Source organism: Oncorhynchus mykiss, chromosome 28, assembly GCF_013265735.2.
Source record: "Oncorhynchus mykiss isolate Arlee chromosome 28, USDA_OmykA_1.1, whole genome shotgun sequence".
NCBI lineage: Eukaryota > Metazoa > Chordata > Actinopteri > Salmoniformes > Salmonidae > Oncorhynchus > Oncorhynchus mykiss.
The window spans coordinates 41370572-41386243 of record NC_048592.1 but is presented as its reverse complement, the minus strand read 5'-3'; the positions used below and the strand labels follow the sequence as shown (position 1 = coordinate 41386243).

At 46.4% G+C, this 15672-nt stretch overlaps 1 protein-coding gene across 1 annotated transcript in view; it reads left to right on the top strand.

The window, feature by feature from the left end:
• The window catches only part of LOC110509184 (alpha-N-acetylgalactosaminide alpha-2,6-sialyltransferase 5), a 114686-nt gene that overhangs the window by 5443 nt on the left and 93571 nt on the right, over nucleotides 1-15672 (top strand). The window contains exon 2 of the mRNA XM_036966673.1: nucleotides 2928-3152. Within this exon, the coding sequence (XP_036822568.1) occupies nucleotides 2928-3152 (225 nt within the window). The remainder of the gene's footprint in view (nucleotides 1-2927; nucleotides 3153-15672) is intronic.

Below are 15672 nucleotides of genomic sequence, written 5' to 3'. Positions count from 1 at the left end.
AAAATAAATAAGCATAAATATGGGTTGTATTTACAATGGTGTTTGTTCTTCACTGGTTGCCCTTTTTGTTGTGGCAACAGGTCACAAATCTTGCTGCTGTGATGGCACACTGTGGAATTTCACCCAGTAGATATGGGAGTTTATCAAAATTGGATTTGTTTTCTAATTCTTTGTGGATCTGTGTAATCTGAGGGAAATGTGTGTCTCTAATATGGTCATACATTGAGCAGGAGGTTAGGAAGTGCAGCTCAGTTTCCACCTCATTTTGTGGGACATCTCTTGAGAGCCATGTCTGCCTACGGCGGCCTTTCTCAATAGCAAGGCTATGCTCACTGAGTCTGTACATAGTCTGTACATAGTCAAAGCTTTCCTTAATTTTGGGTCAGTCACAGTGGTCAGGTATTCTGCCGCTGTGTACTCTCTGTTTAGGGCCAAATAGCATTCTAGTTTGCTCTGTTTTTTTGTTAATTCTTTCCAATGTGTCAAGTAATTATCTTTTTCTTTTCTCATGATTTGGTTGGGTCTAATTGTGCTGCTGTCCTGGGGCTCTGTAGGGTGTGTTTGTGTTTGTGAACAGAGCCCCAGGACCAGCTTGCTGAGGGGACTCTTCTCCAGGTTCATCTCTCTGTAGGTGATGGCTTTGTTATGGAAGGTTTGGGGATCACTTCCTTTTAGGTGGTTATAGAATTTAAAAGCTCTTTTCTGGATTTTGATAATTAGTGGGTATCGGCCTAATTCTGCTCTGCATTATTTGGTGTTCTACGTTGTACACGGAGGATATTTTTGCAGAATTCTGCGTGCAGAGTCTCAATTTGGTGTTTGTCCCATTTTGTGAAGTCTTGGTTGGTGAGCAGACCCCAGCCCTCACAAACATAAAGGGCAATGGGTTCTATTACTGATTCAAGTATTTTTTAGCCAAATCATAATTGGTATGTTGAAATTTAGGTTCCTTTTGATGGCATAGAAGGCCCTTCTTGCCTTGTCTCTCAGATCGTTCACAGCTTTGTGGAAGTTACCTGTGGCGCTGATGTTTAGGCCAAGGTATGTATAGTTTTTTGTGTGCTCTAGGGCAACAGTGTCTAGATGGAATTTGTATTTGTGGTCCTGGTGACTGGACCTTTTTTGGAACACCATTATTTTGGTCTTACTGAGATTTACTGTCAGGGCCCAGGTCTGACAGAATCTGTGCAGAAGATCTAGGTTCTGCTGTAGGCCCTCCTTGGTTGGTGACAGAAGCACCAGATCATCAGCAAACAGCAGACATTTGACTTCAGATTCTAGTAGGGTGAGGCCGGGTGCTGCAGGCTTTTCTAGTGTCCTCGCCAATTCGTTGATATATTTGTTGAAGAGGGTGGGGCTTAAGCTGCATCCCTGTCTCACCCCACGACCCTGTGTGAAGAAATTTGTGTGTTTTTTGCCAATTTTAACAGTAAAAATGTTATAGGTGTACCTACCGTAGGAGTCCCCTCGAAGCCTACCATTGACTATGTACATACCCAGCGTGCGACAGAGCTGCAGGAGTTGTGACCCGTTTTTGTTTATTATGTTGTCATAGTTGTGTCTAGGGGGGCATATGTGGGAGGGAATGCTGTCACCTCCAGGCAGGTGTTTGTCCCCCTGTGTGCTGAGGATGTCAGGTTCTTGTCCAGTTCTGGCATTTAGGTCGCCACAGACCAGTACATGTCCCTGGGCCTGGAAATGATTGATTTCCCCCTCCAGGATGGAGAAGCTGTCTTCATTAAAGTATGGGTGATTCTAGTGGGGGATATAGGTAGCACACAGGAGGACATTTTTCTCTGTTAAGATAATTTCCTTTTGAATTTCTAGCCAAATGTAAAATGTTCCTGTTTTGATTAATTTAATGGAGTGAGTTAGGTCTGCTCTACACCAAATTAGCATACCCCCTGAGTCCCTTCCCTGTTTCACACCTGGTAGATTGGTGGATGGGACTACCAGCTCTCTGTAACTTAGAGGGCAACCAGTGAGTCTGTCTCCTCTATACCACACACCTGGTAGTTTGGTGGATGGGACTACCAGCTCTCTATAACCTAGAGGGCAACCAGTGGGTCCATCTCCTCTATACCAGGTTTCTTGCAGGATGACAATGTCTGTATTACCGATTTCTTTGGTGATGTCCAGGTTCCTGCTCTTTAGGCCAAAGGCAGATGACCTCAGGCCTTGGATATTCCAGGATGATATAGTGAAGGCTTTTTGTTCCATAAAGTGTCCAATGTTGTTGGTCGTGGTTTGGCCTCAGGCCAGTAAGTGTGAGCAGAGCCTCTCTCTGTTGTTCCTTCCCTCTCTCTCTCTCTCTCTTTCTCTCTTTCTCTCTCTCCCTCTCTTTCTCTCTCTCTCTGTTGTTTCTCCAGCACCATGGAATAGCTGTCTCTCTCTCTGTTGTTCCTCCAGCACCATGGAATAGCTGTCTCTCTCTCTGTTGTTTCTCCAGCACCATGGAATAGCTGTCTCTCTCTCTGTTGTTTCTCCAGCACCATGGAATAGCTGTCTCTCTCTCTGTTGTTCCTCCAGCACCATGGAATAGCGGTCTCTCTCTCTGTTGTTTCTCCAGCACCATGGAATAGCTGTCTCTCTCTCTGTTGTTCCTCCAGCACCATGGAATAGCTGTCTCTCTCTGTTGTTCCTCCAGCACCATGGAATAGCTGTCTCTCTCTCTGTTGTTCCTCCAGCACCATGGAATAGCTGTCTCTCTCTCTGTTGTTCCTCCAGCACCATGGAATAGCTGTCTCTCTCTCTGTTGTTCCTCCAGCACCATGGAATAGCTGTCTCTCTCTCTGTTGTTCCTCCAGCACCATGGAATAGCTGTCTCTCTCTCTGTTGTTCCTCCAGCACCATGGAATAGCTGTCTCTCTCTCTGTTGTTCCTCCAGCACCATGGAATAGCTGTCTCTCTCTCTGTTGTTCCTCCAGCACCATGGAGTTGCTGTGTTTCTCGTCATCACTCTGTGCGCCAGCCTGTTCCTCGTCTACAACGGCGGTTTCCACGGTAGCACCAGTGAGAGCGGGATGGCGGGTGCGGCAGGGGGATCCAGAGACAGGAGCGATGCCAGGAGAAGCTGGCAGACAGAGCAGCAGCAGAAAGCCTCAGTCAGACCAGCAGTCCTACAGGGATACAGCAGCATCATCGACCACAAGGTAAACACACAGCTGGCCTTTTAATTGGCTCCCAGTTGATGTCTCTAACGCTGTGTTCCCCTCTCTCTCTCTCTCTCTCTCTCTCTCTCTCTCTCTCTCTCTCTCTCTCTCTCTTTCTTTCCCTCCCTCCCTCCCTCCCTCCCTCCCTCCCTCCCTCCCTCCCTCCCTCCCTCCCTCCCTCCCTCCCTCCCACTCTCTCTCTCTCTCTTTCCCTCCCTCCCTCCCTCCCATCCACCTCTCTCTTTCCCTCCCTCCACATCTATCTCTCTTTCCCTCCCCCCCTCTCCCTCCCTCCCTCCCTCCCTCCCTCCCTCCCTCCCTCCCTCCCTCCCTCCCTCCCTCCCTCCCTCTCCCTCTTCTTTCCCTCCCTCCCTCCCTCTCTCTCTTCCCCCCTCTTCTTTCCCTCCCTCCCTCCCTCCCTCCCTCCCTCCCTCCCTCCCTCCCTCCCTCCACCTCTCTCTCTCTTTCCCTCCCTCCACCTCCCTCCCTCCCTCTTCTTTCCCTCCCTCTTCTTTCCTTCCCTCCCTCCCTCTCTCTCTTCCCCCCTCTTCTTTCCCTCCCTCCCTCCCTCCCTCCCTCCCTCCCTCCCTCCCTCCCTCCCTCCCTCCCTCCCTCCCTCCACCTCTCTCTCTCTTTCCCTCCCTCCACCCCTCCCTCCACCTCCCTCCCTCCCTCCCTCCCTCTTTCTTTCCCCCTCTCTCTCTCTCTCTCTCTCTCTCTCTTCCCCTCCCTCCCTCCCTCCACCGCTCTCTCTCTCTCTCTCTCTCTCTCTCTCTCTCTCTCTCTCTCTCTCTCTTCCCCTCCCTCCACCTCTCTCTCTCTTTCTCTCTCTCTCTCTTCCCCTCCCTCCCTCCCTCCCTCCCTCCACCTCTCTCTCTCTTTCCCTCCCTCCACCCCTCCCTCCACCTCCATCCCTCCCTCCCTCCCTTCCTCCCTCCACCTCTCTCTCTACTTCTCTCTGTCAATCAGTGCTATTGTGTGGTGTGTAATGTATTGACTGATCCACTTATCCAGTCTGGTCTGTAGAGAGAAAGCCTTTCTCTGCCTCACATCATTTATCACAATTTCCCCCTGCCTAGGCCCAGGGGTGGCTCCTAACTCCATACTCACACACACACACACACACACACACACACACGCACACGCACACAGACACACGCACACACACACGCACACACACACACAGACACACACACATAGACACAGGCACACACACACACAGGCACACACACTCACACAGGCACACACACACACACACACACACTAACACACACACACGCACATGCACACACACACTAACACACACACACACACGCACATGCACAAACACACACGTTGACACACAGACACGTAGACACACAGACACGTAGACACACGCACACACAGACACACAGATATAGACAGACACACAAACACACACTATACGTGTGTGTCTAATTGATAAACCTGGGGACGTGTCGGGAGGTGACAGAGTGTAGCCTCCACTCACACAGCCCAGTGGGAGGAGATCAATATAAACAGGAAGGTAGGACACTGATAGGCTAGAATACTGCTCTGCTGTGACAGAGGTGGTTTAATTAACCTAACCTGAACTCTCTCCAACTCCCCTAAGAGACTTCCTATAGGCTTTAAGCTCAGTGGGCTAACACGGTCCTGAGGCGGCCCGTCAATCTGTGGTTGAGACATATGTACAGAATGTGCTACACTCCTTTCCCAGCAATAACATGTGTGTGTGTGTGTGTGTGTGCGTGCGTGCGTGCGTGCGCGTGTGCGCATGTGTCTGTGTGCGTGTGCGTGTGCGTGTGTGTGTGCCTGTGCGTGTGTCTGTGCGTGTGTCTATGTGTGTGTTTAGTAAGCTTTTTTGTCTGTTAAAATCGTTCATATAGAGTTTATGCTGTTTATGCACAGCACGATGAGATACATTTATGTATCAGGGAATACCCTATGGCTGGGACTGGGGGTGTGGTCTATATCAGGGAATATCCTATGGCTGGGACTGGGGGTGTGGTCTATATCAGGGAATATCCTATGGCTGGGACTGGGGGTGTGGTCTATATCAGGGAATATCCTATGGCTGGGACTGGGGGTGTGGTCTATATCAGGAAATATCCTATGACTGGGACTGGGGGTGTGGTCTGTATCAGGAAATATCCTATGGCTGGGACTGGGGGTGTGGTCTGTATCAGGGAATATCCTATGGCTGGGACTGGGGGTGTGGTCTATATCAGGGAATATCCTATGGCTGGTACTGGGGGTGTGGTCTATATCAGGGAATATCCTATGGCTGGGACTGGGGGTGTGGTCTATATCAGGGATTATCCTATGGCTGGGACTGGGGGTTGTGGTCTGTATCAGGGAATATCCCATGGCTGGGACTGGGGGTGTGGTCTATATCAGGGAATATCCTATGGCTGGGACTGGGGGTGTGGTCTGTATCAGGGAATATCCTATGGCTGGGACTGGGGGTGTGGTCTGTATCAGGAAATATCCTATGACTGGGACTGGGGGTGTGGTCTGTATCAGGAAATATCCTATGGCTGGGACTGGGGGTGTGGTCTGTATCAGGGAATATCCTATGGCTGGGACTGGGGGTGTGGTCTATATCAGGGAATATCCTATGGCTGGGACTGGGGGTGTGGTCTATATCAGGGATTATCCTATGGCTGGGACTGGGGGTTGTGGTCTGTATCAGGGAATATCCCATGGCTGGGACTGGGGGTGTGGTCTATAGTTAACCAATAAGGCCAGAGGGGGTGTGGTCTATAGTTAACCAATAAGGCCAGAGGGGGTGTGGTCTATAGTTAACTAATAAGGCCAGAGAGGGTGTGGTCTATAGTTAACCAATAAGGTCAGAGGGGGTGTGGTCTATAGTTAACCAATAAGGCCAGAGGGGGTGTGGTCTATAGTTAACCAATACGGCCAGAGGGGGTGTGGTCTATAGTTAACCAATAAGGCCAGAGGGGGTGTGGTCTATAGTTAACCAATAAGGCCAGAGGGGGTGTGGTCTATAGTTAACCAATAAGGCCAGAGGGGGTGTGGTCTATAGTTAACCAATAAGGCCAGAGGGGGTGTGGTCTATAGTTAACCAATAAGGTCAGAGGGGGTGTGGTCTATAGTTAACCAATAAGGCCAGAGGGGGTGTGGTATATGGCCAATATACAGTTGAAGTTGGAAGTTTAGACAGGGCCGGCAGGTAGCCTAGTGGTTTGAACCAGTAACCGAAAGGTTGCAAGTTCAAATCCCTGAGCTGACAAGGTACAAATCTGTCGTTCTGCCCCTGAACAGGCAGTTAACCCACTGTTCCTAGGCTGTCATTGAAAATAAAAATTTGTTCTTAACTGACTTGCCTAGTTAAATAAAGGTTAAATATATATATTTTTTAAAACATACACTTAGGTTGGAGTCATTAAAATTCGTTTTTCAACCACTCATCGAATTTCTTGTAAACAAACTATAGTTTTGGCAAGTAGGTTAGGACATCTACTTTGTGCATGAAAACAAGTAATTTTTCCAACAATTGTTTACAGACAGATTATTTCACTTATAATTCACTGTATCACAATTCCAGTGGGTCAGAAGTTTACATACACTGAGTTGACTGTGCCTTTAAACAGCAAATTCCAGAAAATGATGTAATGGCTTTAGAAGCTTCTGATAGGCTAATTGTGGTGCACCTGTGGATGTATTTCAAGACCTACCTTCAAACTCAGTGCCTCTTTGCTTGACATCATGGGAAAAATTTTAAAAATCAGACAAAATTGTAGATCTCCGCAGGTCTGGTTCACCCTTGGGAGCAATTTCCAAACGTCTGAAGGTACCACGTTCATCTGTACAAACAATAGTACACAAGTATAAACACCATGGGACCACGCAGCCGTCATACCGCTCAGGAATGAGAGGCGTTCTGTCTCCTACAGATTAACTTACTTTGGTACGAAAAGTGCAAATCAATCCCAGAACAACAGCAAAGGACCTTGTGAAGATGCTGGAGGAAACAGGTACAAAAGTATCTATATCCACAGTAAAACGAGTCCTATATTAACACAACCTGAAAGGCCACTCAGCAAGGAAGAAGCCACTGCTCCAAAACCGCCATAAAAAAGCCAGACTACGGTTTGCAACTGCACATGGGGACGAAGATCGTACTTTTTGGAGAAATGTCCCCTGGTCTGATGAAACAAAAATAGAACTGTTTGGCCAATATGACCATATTGGAGGAAAAAGGGGGATGCTTGCAAGCCGAAGAACACCATCCCAACCGTGAAGCACGGGGGTGGCAGCATCATGTTGTGGGGGTGCTTTGCTGCAGGAGGGACTGGGGCACTTCACAAAATAGATGATATCATGAGGATGGAAATTAATAAATTGAAGCAACATCTCAAGACATCAGTCAGGAAGTTAAAGCTTGGTCGCAAATGGGTCTTCCAAATGGACAATGGCCCCAAGCATACTTCCAAAATTGTGGCAAAATGGCTTAAGGACAACAAAGTCAAGGTATTGAAGTGGCCATCACAAAGCCCTGACCTCAATCCAAAATAACATTTGTGGGCAGAACTGTAAAAGCATGTGCAAGCAAGGAGGCCTACAAACCTGACTCCGTTACACCAGCTTTGTCAGGAGGAATGGGCCAAAATTCACCTGACTTATTGTGGGAAGCTTGTGGAAGGCTACCCGAAACGTACACAATTTAAAGGCAATGCTACCAAGTACTAATTGAGTGTATTTAAACTTCTGACCCACTGGGAATGTGATGAAAGAAATAAAAGCTGAAATAAATCATTCTCTCTACTATTATTCTGACATTTCACATTCGTAAAATAAAGTGGTGATCCTAACTGACCTAAAACAGGTCACTTTTACTAGGATTAAATGTCAGGAATTGTGAAAAACTGAGTTTAAATTTATTTGGTTAAGGTCTATGTAAACTTCAGACTTCAACTGTACCACTGCTAAGGGCTATGTGGGGTGGCCAGTCCTCTTCTGGCTGTGCCGGGTGGAGATTATAACAGAACATGGCCAAGATGTTCAAATGTTCATAAATGACCAGCATGGTCAAATAATAGTAATCACAGTAGTTGTCGAGGGTGCATCAGGTAAATACATTGGCTCAGTTGGCTTTTCATAGCTGATCACATCATTTCTTCTCCTGTACATAAAGCTATTGACATTGAGGAGACATAAACCTATTGACATTTAGATCTACTGAACAGGATTTCAGATGCTTCCAACCCTCTCCTGTAGATAGCTGACACCCTCTCACAGATAACTACATTTCCCTCTCCTGTAGATAGCTGACACCCTCTCACAGATAACTACATTTCCCTCTCCTGTAGATAGCTGACACCCTCTCACAGATAACTACATTTCCCTCTCCTGTAGATAGCTGACACCCTCTCACAGATAACTGTGTTTCCCTCTCCTGTAGATAGCTGACACCCTCTCATAGATAACTATGTTTCCCTCTCTTGTAGATAGCTGACACCCTCTCACAGATAACTATGTTTCCCTCTCCTGTAGATAGCTGACACCCTCTCACAGATAACTATGTTTCCCTCTCCTGTAGATAGCTGACACCCTCTCACAGATAACTGTGTTTCCCTCTCCTGTAGATAGCTGACACCCTCTCATAGATAACTATGTTTCCCTCTCCTGTAGATAGCTGACACCCTCTCACAGATAACTAGGTTTTCCTCTCCTGTAGATAGCTGACACCCTCTCACAGATAACTACGTTTCCCTCTCCTGTAGATAGCTGACACCCTCTCACAGATAACTATGTTTCCCTCTCCTGTAGATAGCTGACACCCTCTCACAGATAACTATGTTTCCCTCTCCTGTAGATAGCTGACACCCTCTCACAGATAACTATGTTTCCCTCTCCTGTAGATAGCTGACACCCTCTCATAGATAACTATGTTTCCCTCTCCTGTAGATAGCTGACACCCTCTCACAGATAACTATGTTTCACACACACACACACACACACACACACACACACACACGCAGTCCTCTAAGACTTTATGTATAAATCTAGTCAAGATTAGGAGAGAGAATAAAGAGAAAGAATGATGGGGGAGAGAGAGGGAGGGAGGGAGAGAGAGAGAGAGAGAGAGGGAGAGAGAGGGGGAGGGAGAGGGGGGAGGGAGATGGAGAGAAGAGAGAGAGGAAGAGAGGGAGAGAAGAGAGAGGGAGGGAGGGAGGGAGGGAGGGAGGGAGGGAGGGAGGGAGAGGGAGAGAAGAGAGAGAGAGGGAGGGAGGGAGGGAGGGAGGGAGGGAGGGAGGGAGAGAGGGGGAGAGGGAGGGAGGGAGGGAGAGAGAGGGAGAGAGAGGGAGGGAGGGAGAGAGAGAGAGAGGAAGAGAGAGAGAGAGAGGGAGAGAGGGAGAGAAGAGAGAGAGAGGGAGAGAGAGGAAGAGAGAGAGAGAGAGGGAGAGAAGAGAGAGAGAGGGAGGGAGGGGGAGAGGGAGGGAGAGGGAGAGGGGGAGAGAGTGAGGGGGAGAGAGGGAGGGGGAGAGAGGGAGGGGGAGCGAGAGGGAGGGGGAGAGAAGGAGGGGGAGAGAGGGAGGGGGAGCGAGAGGGAGGGGGAGAGAGGGAGGGGGAGCGAGAGTGAGGGGGAGAGAGGGGGGAAGAGAGAGTCAGAGAGGGAGGGGGAGAGAGGGAGGTAATTAATCTTGCAGAAATCATAAAACAACCACATATAAAAATAAATAAGGATATTTACAAGCAAATAGTGCGAACTGCAATTAGTCCAACATATTGTTAAGTTGCAGAAATGCATTCGGAATACAACAGAACGTGGCCCTATTTATTTTTAACGTTAGGTAGTGTCTACCTTTGGCCAGAGGGTATGGAGCTGTAATTCAGGGTGGATGGGGAGAGTCAACCTCTATTTCATTCACCTTTTTGGAGAGCTCTGTGACTTTGAAAACTTGAGGTTGGGAAGAAGCCAGCAGCATACCACCTTGCATACCACTGCTGGCTTGCTTCTGAAGCTAAGCAGGTTTGGTCCTGGTTGGTCCCTGGATGGGAGACCAGATGCTGCTGGAAGTGGTGTTGGAGGGACTCTGGCTTCTGAAGCTAAGCAGGTTTGGTCCTGGTCGGTCCCTGGATGGGAGACCAGATGCTGCTGGAAGTGGTGTTGGAGGGACTCTGGCTTCTGAAGCTAAGCAGGTTTGGTCCTGGTTGGTCCCTGGATGGGAGACCAGATGCTGCTGGAAGTGGTGTTGGAGGGACTCTGGCTTCTAAAGCTAAGCAGGTTTGGTCCTGGTCAGTCCCTGGATGGGAGACCAGATGCTGCTGGAGGGCCAGTAGAGAAATATCCCAATACCCCAGAGAAGTGATTGGTGACAATGTACCCTTTATTTAACTAGGCAAGTCAGTTAAGAACAATTTCTTATTTACAATGACGGCCAAACTTGGATGACGCTGAGCCAATTGTGCGCCGCCCTATGGGACTCCCAATCACGGCCGGCTGTGATACAGTCTGGATTCAAACCAGGTTGTCTGTGGTGACGCCTCTAACACTGAGATGCAGTGTCTTAGACCTCTGGGCCACTTGACCTGTGTAGGGTTCTGTCTTTCGGATGGGACATTAAACGGGTGTCCTGACTCTCTGAGGTCATTAGGCACTTATCGTAAGACTAGTTTTGTCAACCCCGGTGTCCTGGTTAAATTCCCAATCTGTCCCTCAAACTATCACGGTCACCTAATAATCCCCAGCTTCCAATTGGCTCATTCATCCCCCTCCTCTCCCCTGTAACTATTCCACAGGTTGTTGCTGTAAACGAGAATGTGTTCTCAGTCAACTTACCTGGTGAAATAACGGATAAATAAATAAATACATGTTTTAAAAACTTGAGGTTGGGAAGAAACTGTGTTTTATAATTGTGATGTTGTGCTGTGGATTGATGGCTGCTGTACCAAGGAGAACTACACCATCTGTACCAAGGAGAACTACACCATATGTGCCAAGGAGAACTACACCATATGTACCAAGGAGAACTACACCATCTGTGCCAAGGAGAACTACACCATCTGTACCAAGGAGAACTACACCATATGTACCAAGGAGAACTACACTATCTGTACCAAGGAGAACCTCACCATCTGTACCAAGGAGAACTACACCATCTGTACCAAGGAGAACTACACCATCTGTACCAAGGAGGACTACACCATCTGTACCAAGGAGAACTACACCATCTGTGCCAAGGAGAACTACACCATCTGTGCCAAGGAGAACTACACCATATGTGCCAAGGAGAACTACACCATCTGTACCAAGGAGAACTACACCATCTGTGCCAAGGAGAACTACACCATCTGTACCAAGGAGAACTACACCATCTGTACCAAGGAGAACTACACTATCTGTACCAAGGAGAACCTCACCATCTGTACCAAGGAGAACTACACCATCTTTACCAAGGAGAACTACACCATCTGTACCAAGGAGGACTACACCATCTGTACCAAGGAGAACTACACCATCTGTGCCAAGGAGAACTACACTATCTGTACCAAGGAGAACCTCACCATCTGTACCAAGGAGAACTACACCATCTGTGCCAAGGAGAACTACACCATCTGTACCAAGGAGAACTACACCATCTGTGCCAAGGAGAACTACACCATCTGTACCAAGGAGAACTACACCATCTGTGCCAAGGAGAACTACACCATCTGTATCAAGGAGAACTACACCATCTGTGCCAAGGAGAACTACACCGTCTGTACCAAGGAGAACTATACCATCTGTACCAAGGAGAACTACACCATCTGTGCCAAGGAGAACTACACCATCTGTACCAAGGAGAACTATACCATCTGTGCCAAGGAGAACTACACCATCTGTGCCAAGGAGAACTACACCATCTGTGCCAAGGAGAACTACACCATCTGTGCCAAGGAGAACTACACCATCTGTGCCTAGAATGAATAGGGGCAGTCTCAAATGGTATTCTATTCCATATCAAGTGCACTATTTTTAACCAGGGCCCTGTATTTAGGGAATAGGGTGCTCTGCTAGAGAGATGTCTCTCAGTAACAGCTCTGATAGAGAGATGTCTCTCAGTAACAGCTCTGTAGAGAGATGTCTCTCTCAGTAACAGCTCTGATAGAGAGATGTCTCTCAGTAACAGCTCTGATAGAGAGATGTCTCTCAGTAACAGCTCTGATAGAGAGATGTCTCTCAGTAACAGCTCTGATAGAGAGATGTCTCTCAGTAACAGCTCTGATAGAGAGATGTCTCTCAGTAACAGCTCTGATAGAGAGATGTCTCTCAGTAACAGCTCTGATAGAGAGATGTCTCTCAGTAACAGCTCAGTAGAGAGATGACAGTAACAGCTCTGATAGAGAGATGTCTCTCAGTAACAGCTCTGATAGAGAGATGTCTCTCAGTAACAGCTCTGATAGAGAGATGTCTCTCAGTAACAGCTCTGATAGAGAGATGTCTCTCAGTAACAGCTCTGATAGAGAGATGTCTCTCAGTAACAGCTCTGATAGAGAGATGTCTCTCAGTAACAGCTCTGATAGAGAGATGTCTCTCAGTAACAGCTCTGATAGAGAGATGTCTCTCAGTAACAGCTCTGATAGAGAGATGTCTCTCAGTAACAGCTCTGATAGAGAGATGTCTCTCTCAGTAACAGCTCTGATAGAGAGATGTCTCTCAGTAACAGCTCTGATAGAGAGATGTCTCTCAGTAACAGCTCTGATAGAGAGATGTCTCTCAGTAACAGCTCTGATAGAGAGATGTCTCTCAGTAACAGCTCTGATAGAGAGATGTCTCTCAGTAACATATCTGATAGAGAGATGTCTCTCAGTAACAGCTCTGATAGAGAGATGTCTCTCAGTAACAGCTCTGATAGAGAGATGTCTCTCAGTAACAGCTCTGATAGAGTGATGTCTCTCAGTAACAGCTCTGATAGAGCGATGTCTCTCAGTAACAGCTCTGATAGAGAGATGTCTCTCAGTAACAGCTCTGATAGAGAGATGTCTCTCAGTAACAGCTCAGTAGAGAGATGTCAGTAACATATCTGATAGAGAGATGTCAGTAACATATCTGATAGAGAGATGTCAGTAACATATCTGATAGAGAGATGACAGTAACATATCTGATAGAGAGATGTCAGTAACATATCTGATAGAGAGATGTCTCTCAGTAACAGCTCTGATAGAGAGATGTCTCTCAGTAACAGCTCTGTAGAGAGATGTCTCTCTCAGTAACAGCTCTGATAGAGAGATGTCTCTCAGTAACAGCTCTGATAGAGAGATGTCTCTCAGTAACAGCTCTGATAGAGAGATGTCTCTCAGTAACAGCTCTGATAGAGAGATGTCTCTCAGTAACAGCTCTGATAGAGAGATGTCTCTCAGTAACAGCTCTGATAGAGAGATGTCTCTCAGTAACAGCTCTGATAGAGAGATGTCTCTCAGTAACAGCTCAGTAGAGAGATGACAGTAACAGCTCTGATAGAGAGATGTCGCTCAGTAACAGCTCTGATAGAGAGATGTCTCTCAGTAACAGCTCTGATAGAGAGATGTCTCTCAGTAACAGCTCAGTAGAGAGATGACAGTAACAGCTCTGATAGAGAGATGTCTCTCAGTAACAGCTCTGATAGAGAGATGTCTCTCAGTAACAGCTCAGTAGAGAGATGTCAGTAACATATCTGATAGAGAGATGTCAGTAACATATCTGATAGAGAGATGTCAGTAACATATCTGATAGAGAGATGTCAGTAACATATCTGATAGAGAGATGTCAGTAACATATCTGATAGAGAGATGTCAGTAACATATCTGATAGAGAGATGTCAGTAACATATCTGATAGAGAGATGTCAGTAACATATCTGATAGAGAGATGTCAGTAACATATCTGATAGAGAGATGTCAGTAACATATCTGTCTCTGAGATGTCTCTCAGTAACAGCTCTGATAGAGAGATGTCTCTCAGTAACAGCTCTGATAGAGAGATGTCTCTCAGTAACAGCTCTGATAGAGAGATGTCTCTCAGTAACAGCTCTGATAGAGAGATGTCTCTCAGTAACATATCTGATAGAGAGATGTCAGTAACATATCTGATAGAGAGATGTCAGTAACATATCTGATAGAGAGATGACAGTAACAGCTCTGATAGAGAGATGTCTCTCAGTAACAGCTCTGATAGAGAGATGTCTCTCAGTAACAGCTCTGATAGAGTGATGTCTCTCAGTAACAGCTCTGATAGAGAGATGTCTCTCTCAGTATCAGCTCTGTAGAGGGATGTCTCTCAGTAACAGCTCAGTAGAGAGATGTCAGTAACATATCTGATAGAGAGATGTCAGTAACATATCTGATAGAGAGATGTCAGTAACATATCTGATAGAGAGATGTCAGTAACATATCTGATAGAGAGATGTCAGTAACATATCTGATAGAGAGATGTCAGTAACATATCTGATAGAGAGATGTCAGTAACATATCTGATAGAGAGATGTCAGTAACATATCTGATAGAGAGATGTCAGTAACATATCTGATAGAGAGATGTCAGTAACATATCTGATAGAGAGATGTCAGTAACAGCTCTGATAGAGAGATGTCAGTAACATATCTGATAGAGAGATGTCAGTAACATATCTGATAGAGAGATGTCAGTAACATATCTGATAGAGAGATGTCAGTAACATATCTGATAGAGAGATGTCAGTAACAGCTCTGATAGAGAGATGTCAGTAACATATCTGATAGAGAGATGTCAGTAACATATCTGATAGAGAGATGTCTCTCAGTAACAGCTCTGATAGAGAGATGTCAGTAACATATCTGATAGAGAGATGTCTCTCAGTAACAGCTCTGATAGAGAGATGTCAGTAACATATCTGATAGAGAGATGTCTCTCAGTAACAGCTCTGATAGAGAGATGTCAGTAACATATCTGATAGAGAGATGTCTCTCAGTAACAGCTCTGATAGAGAGATGTCAGTAACATATCTGATAGAGAGATGTCTCTCAGTAACAGCTCTGATAGAGAGATGTCAGTAACATATCTGATAGAGAGATGTCTCTCAGTAACAGCTCTGATAGAGAGATGTCAGTAACATATCTGATAGAGAGATGTCTCTCAGTAACAGCTCTGATAGAGAGATGTCAGTAACATATCTGATAGAGAGATGTCTCTCAGTAACAGCTCTGATAGAGAGATGTCAGTAACATATCTGATAGAGAGATGTCTCTCAGTAACAGCTCTGATAGAGAGATGTCAGTAACATATCTGATAGAGAGATGTCTCTCAGTAACAGCTCTGATAGAGAGATGTCAGTAACAGCTCAGTAGAGAGATGTCAGTAACATATCTGATAGAGAGATGTCAGTAACATATCTGATAGAGAGATGTCAGTAACATATCTGATAGAGAGATGTCAGTAACATATCTGATAGAGAGATGTCAGTAACATATCTGATAGAGAGATGTCAGTAACATATCTGATAGAGAGATGTCAGTAACATATCTGATAGAGAGATGTCTCTCAGTAACAGCTCTGATAGA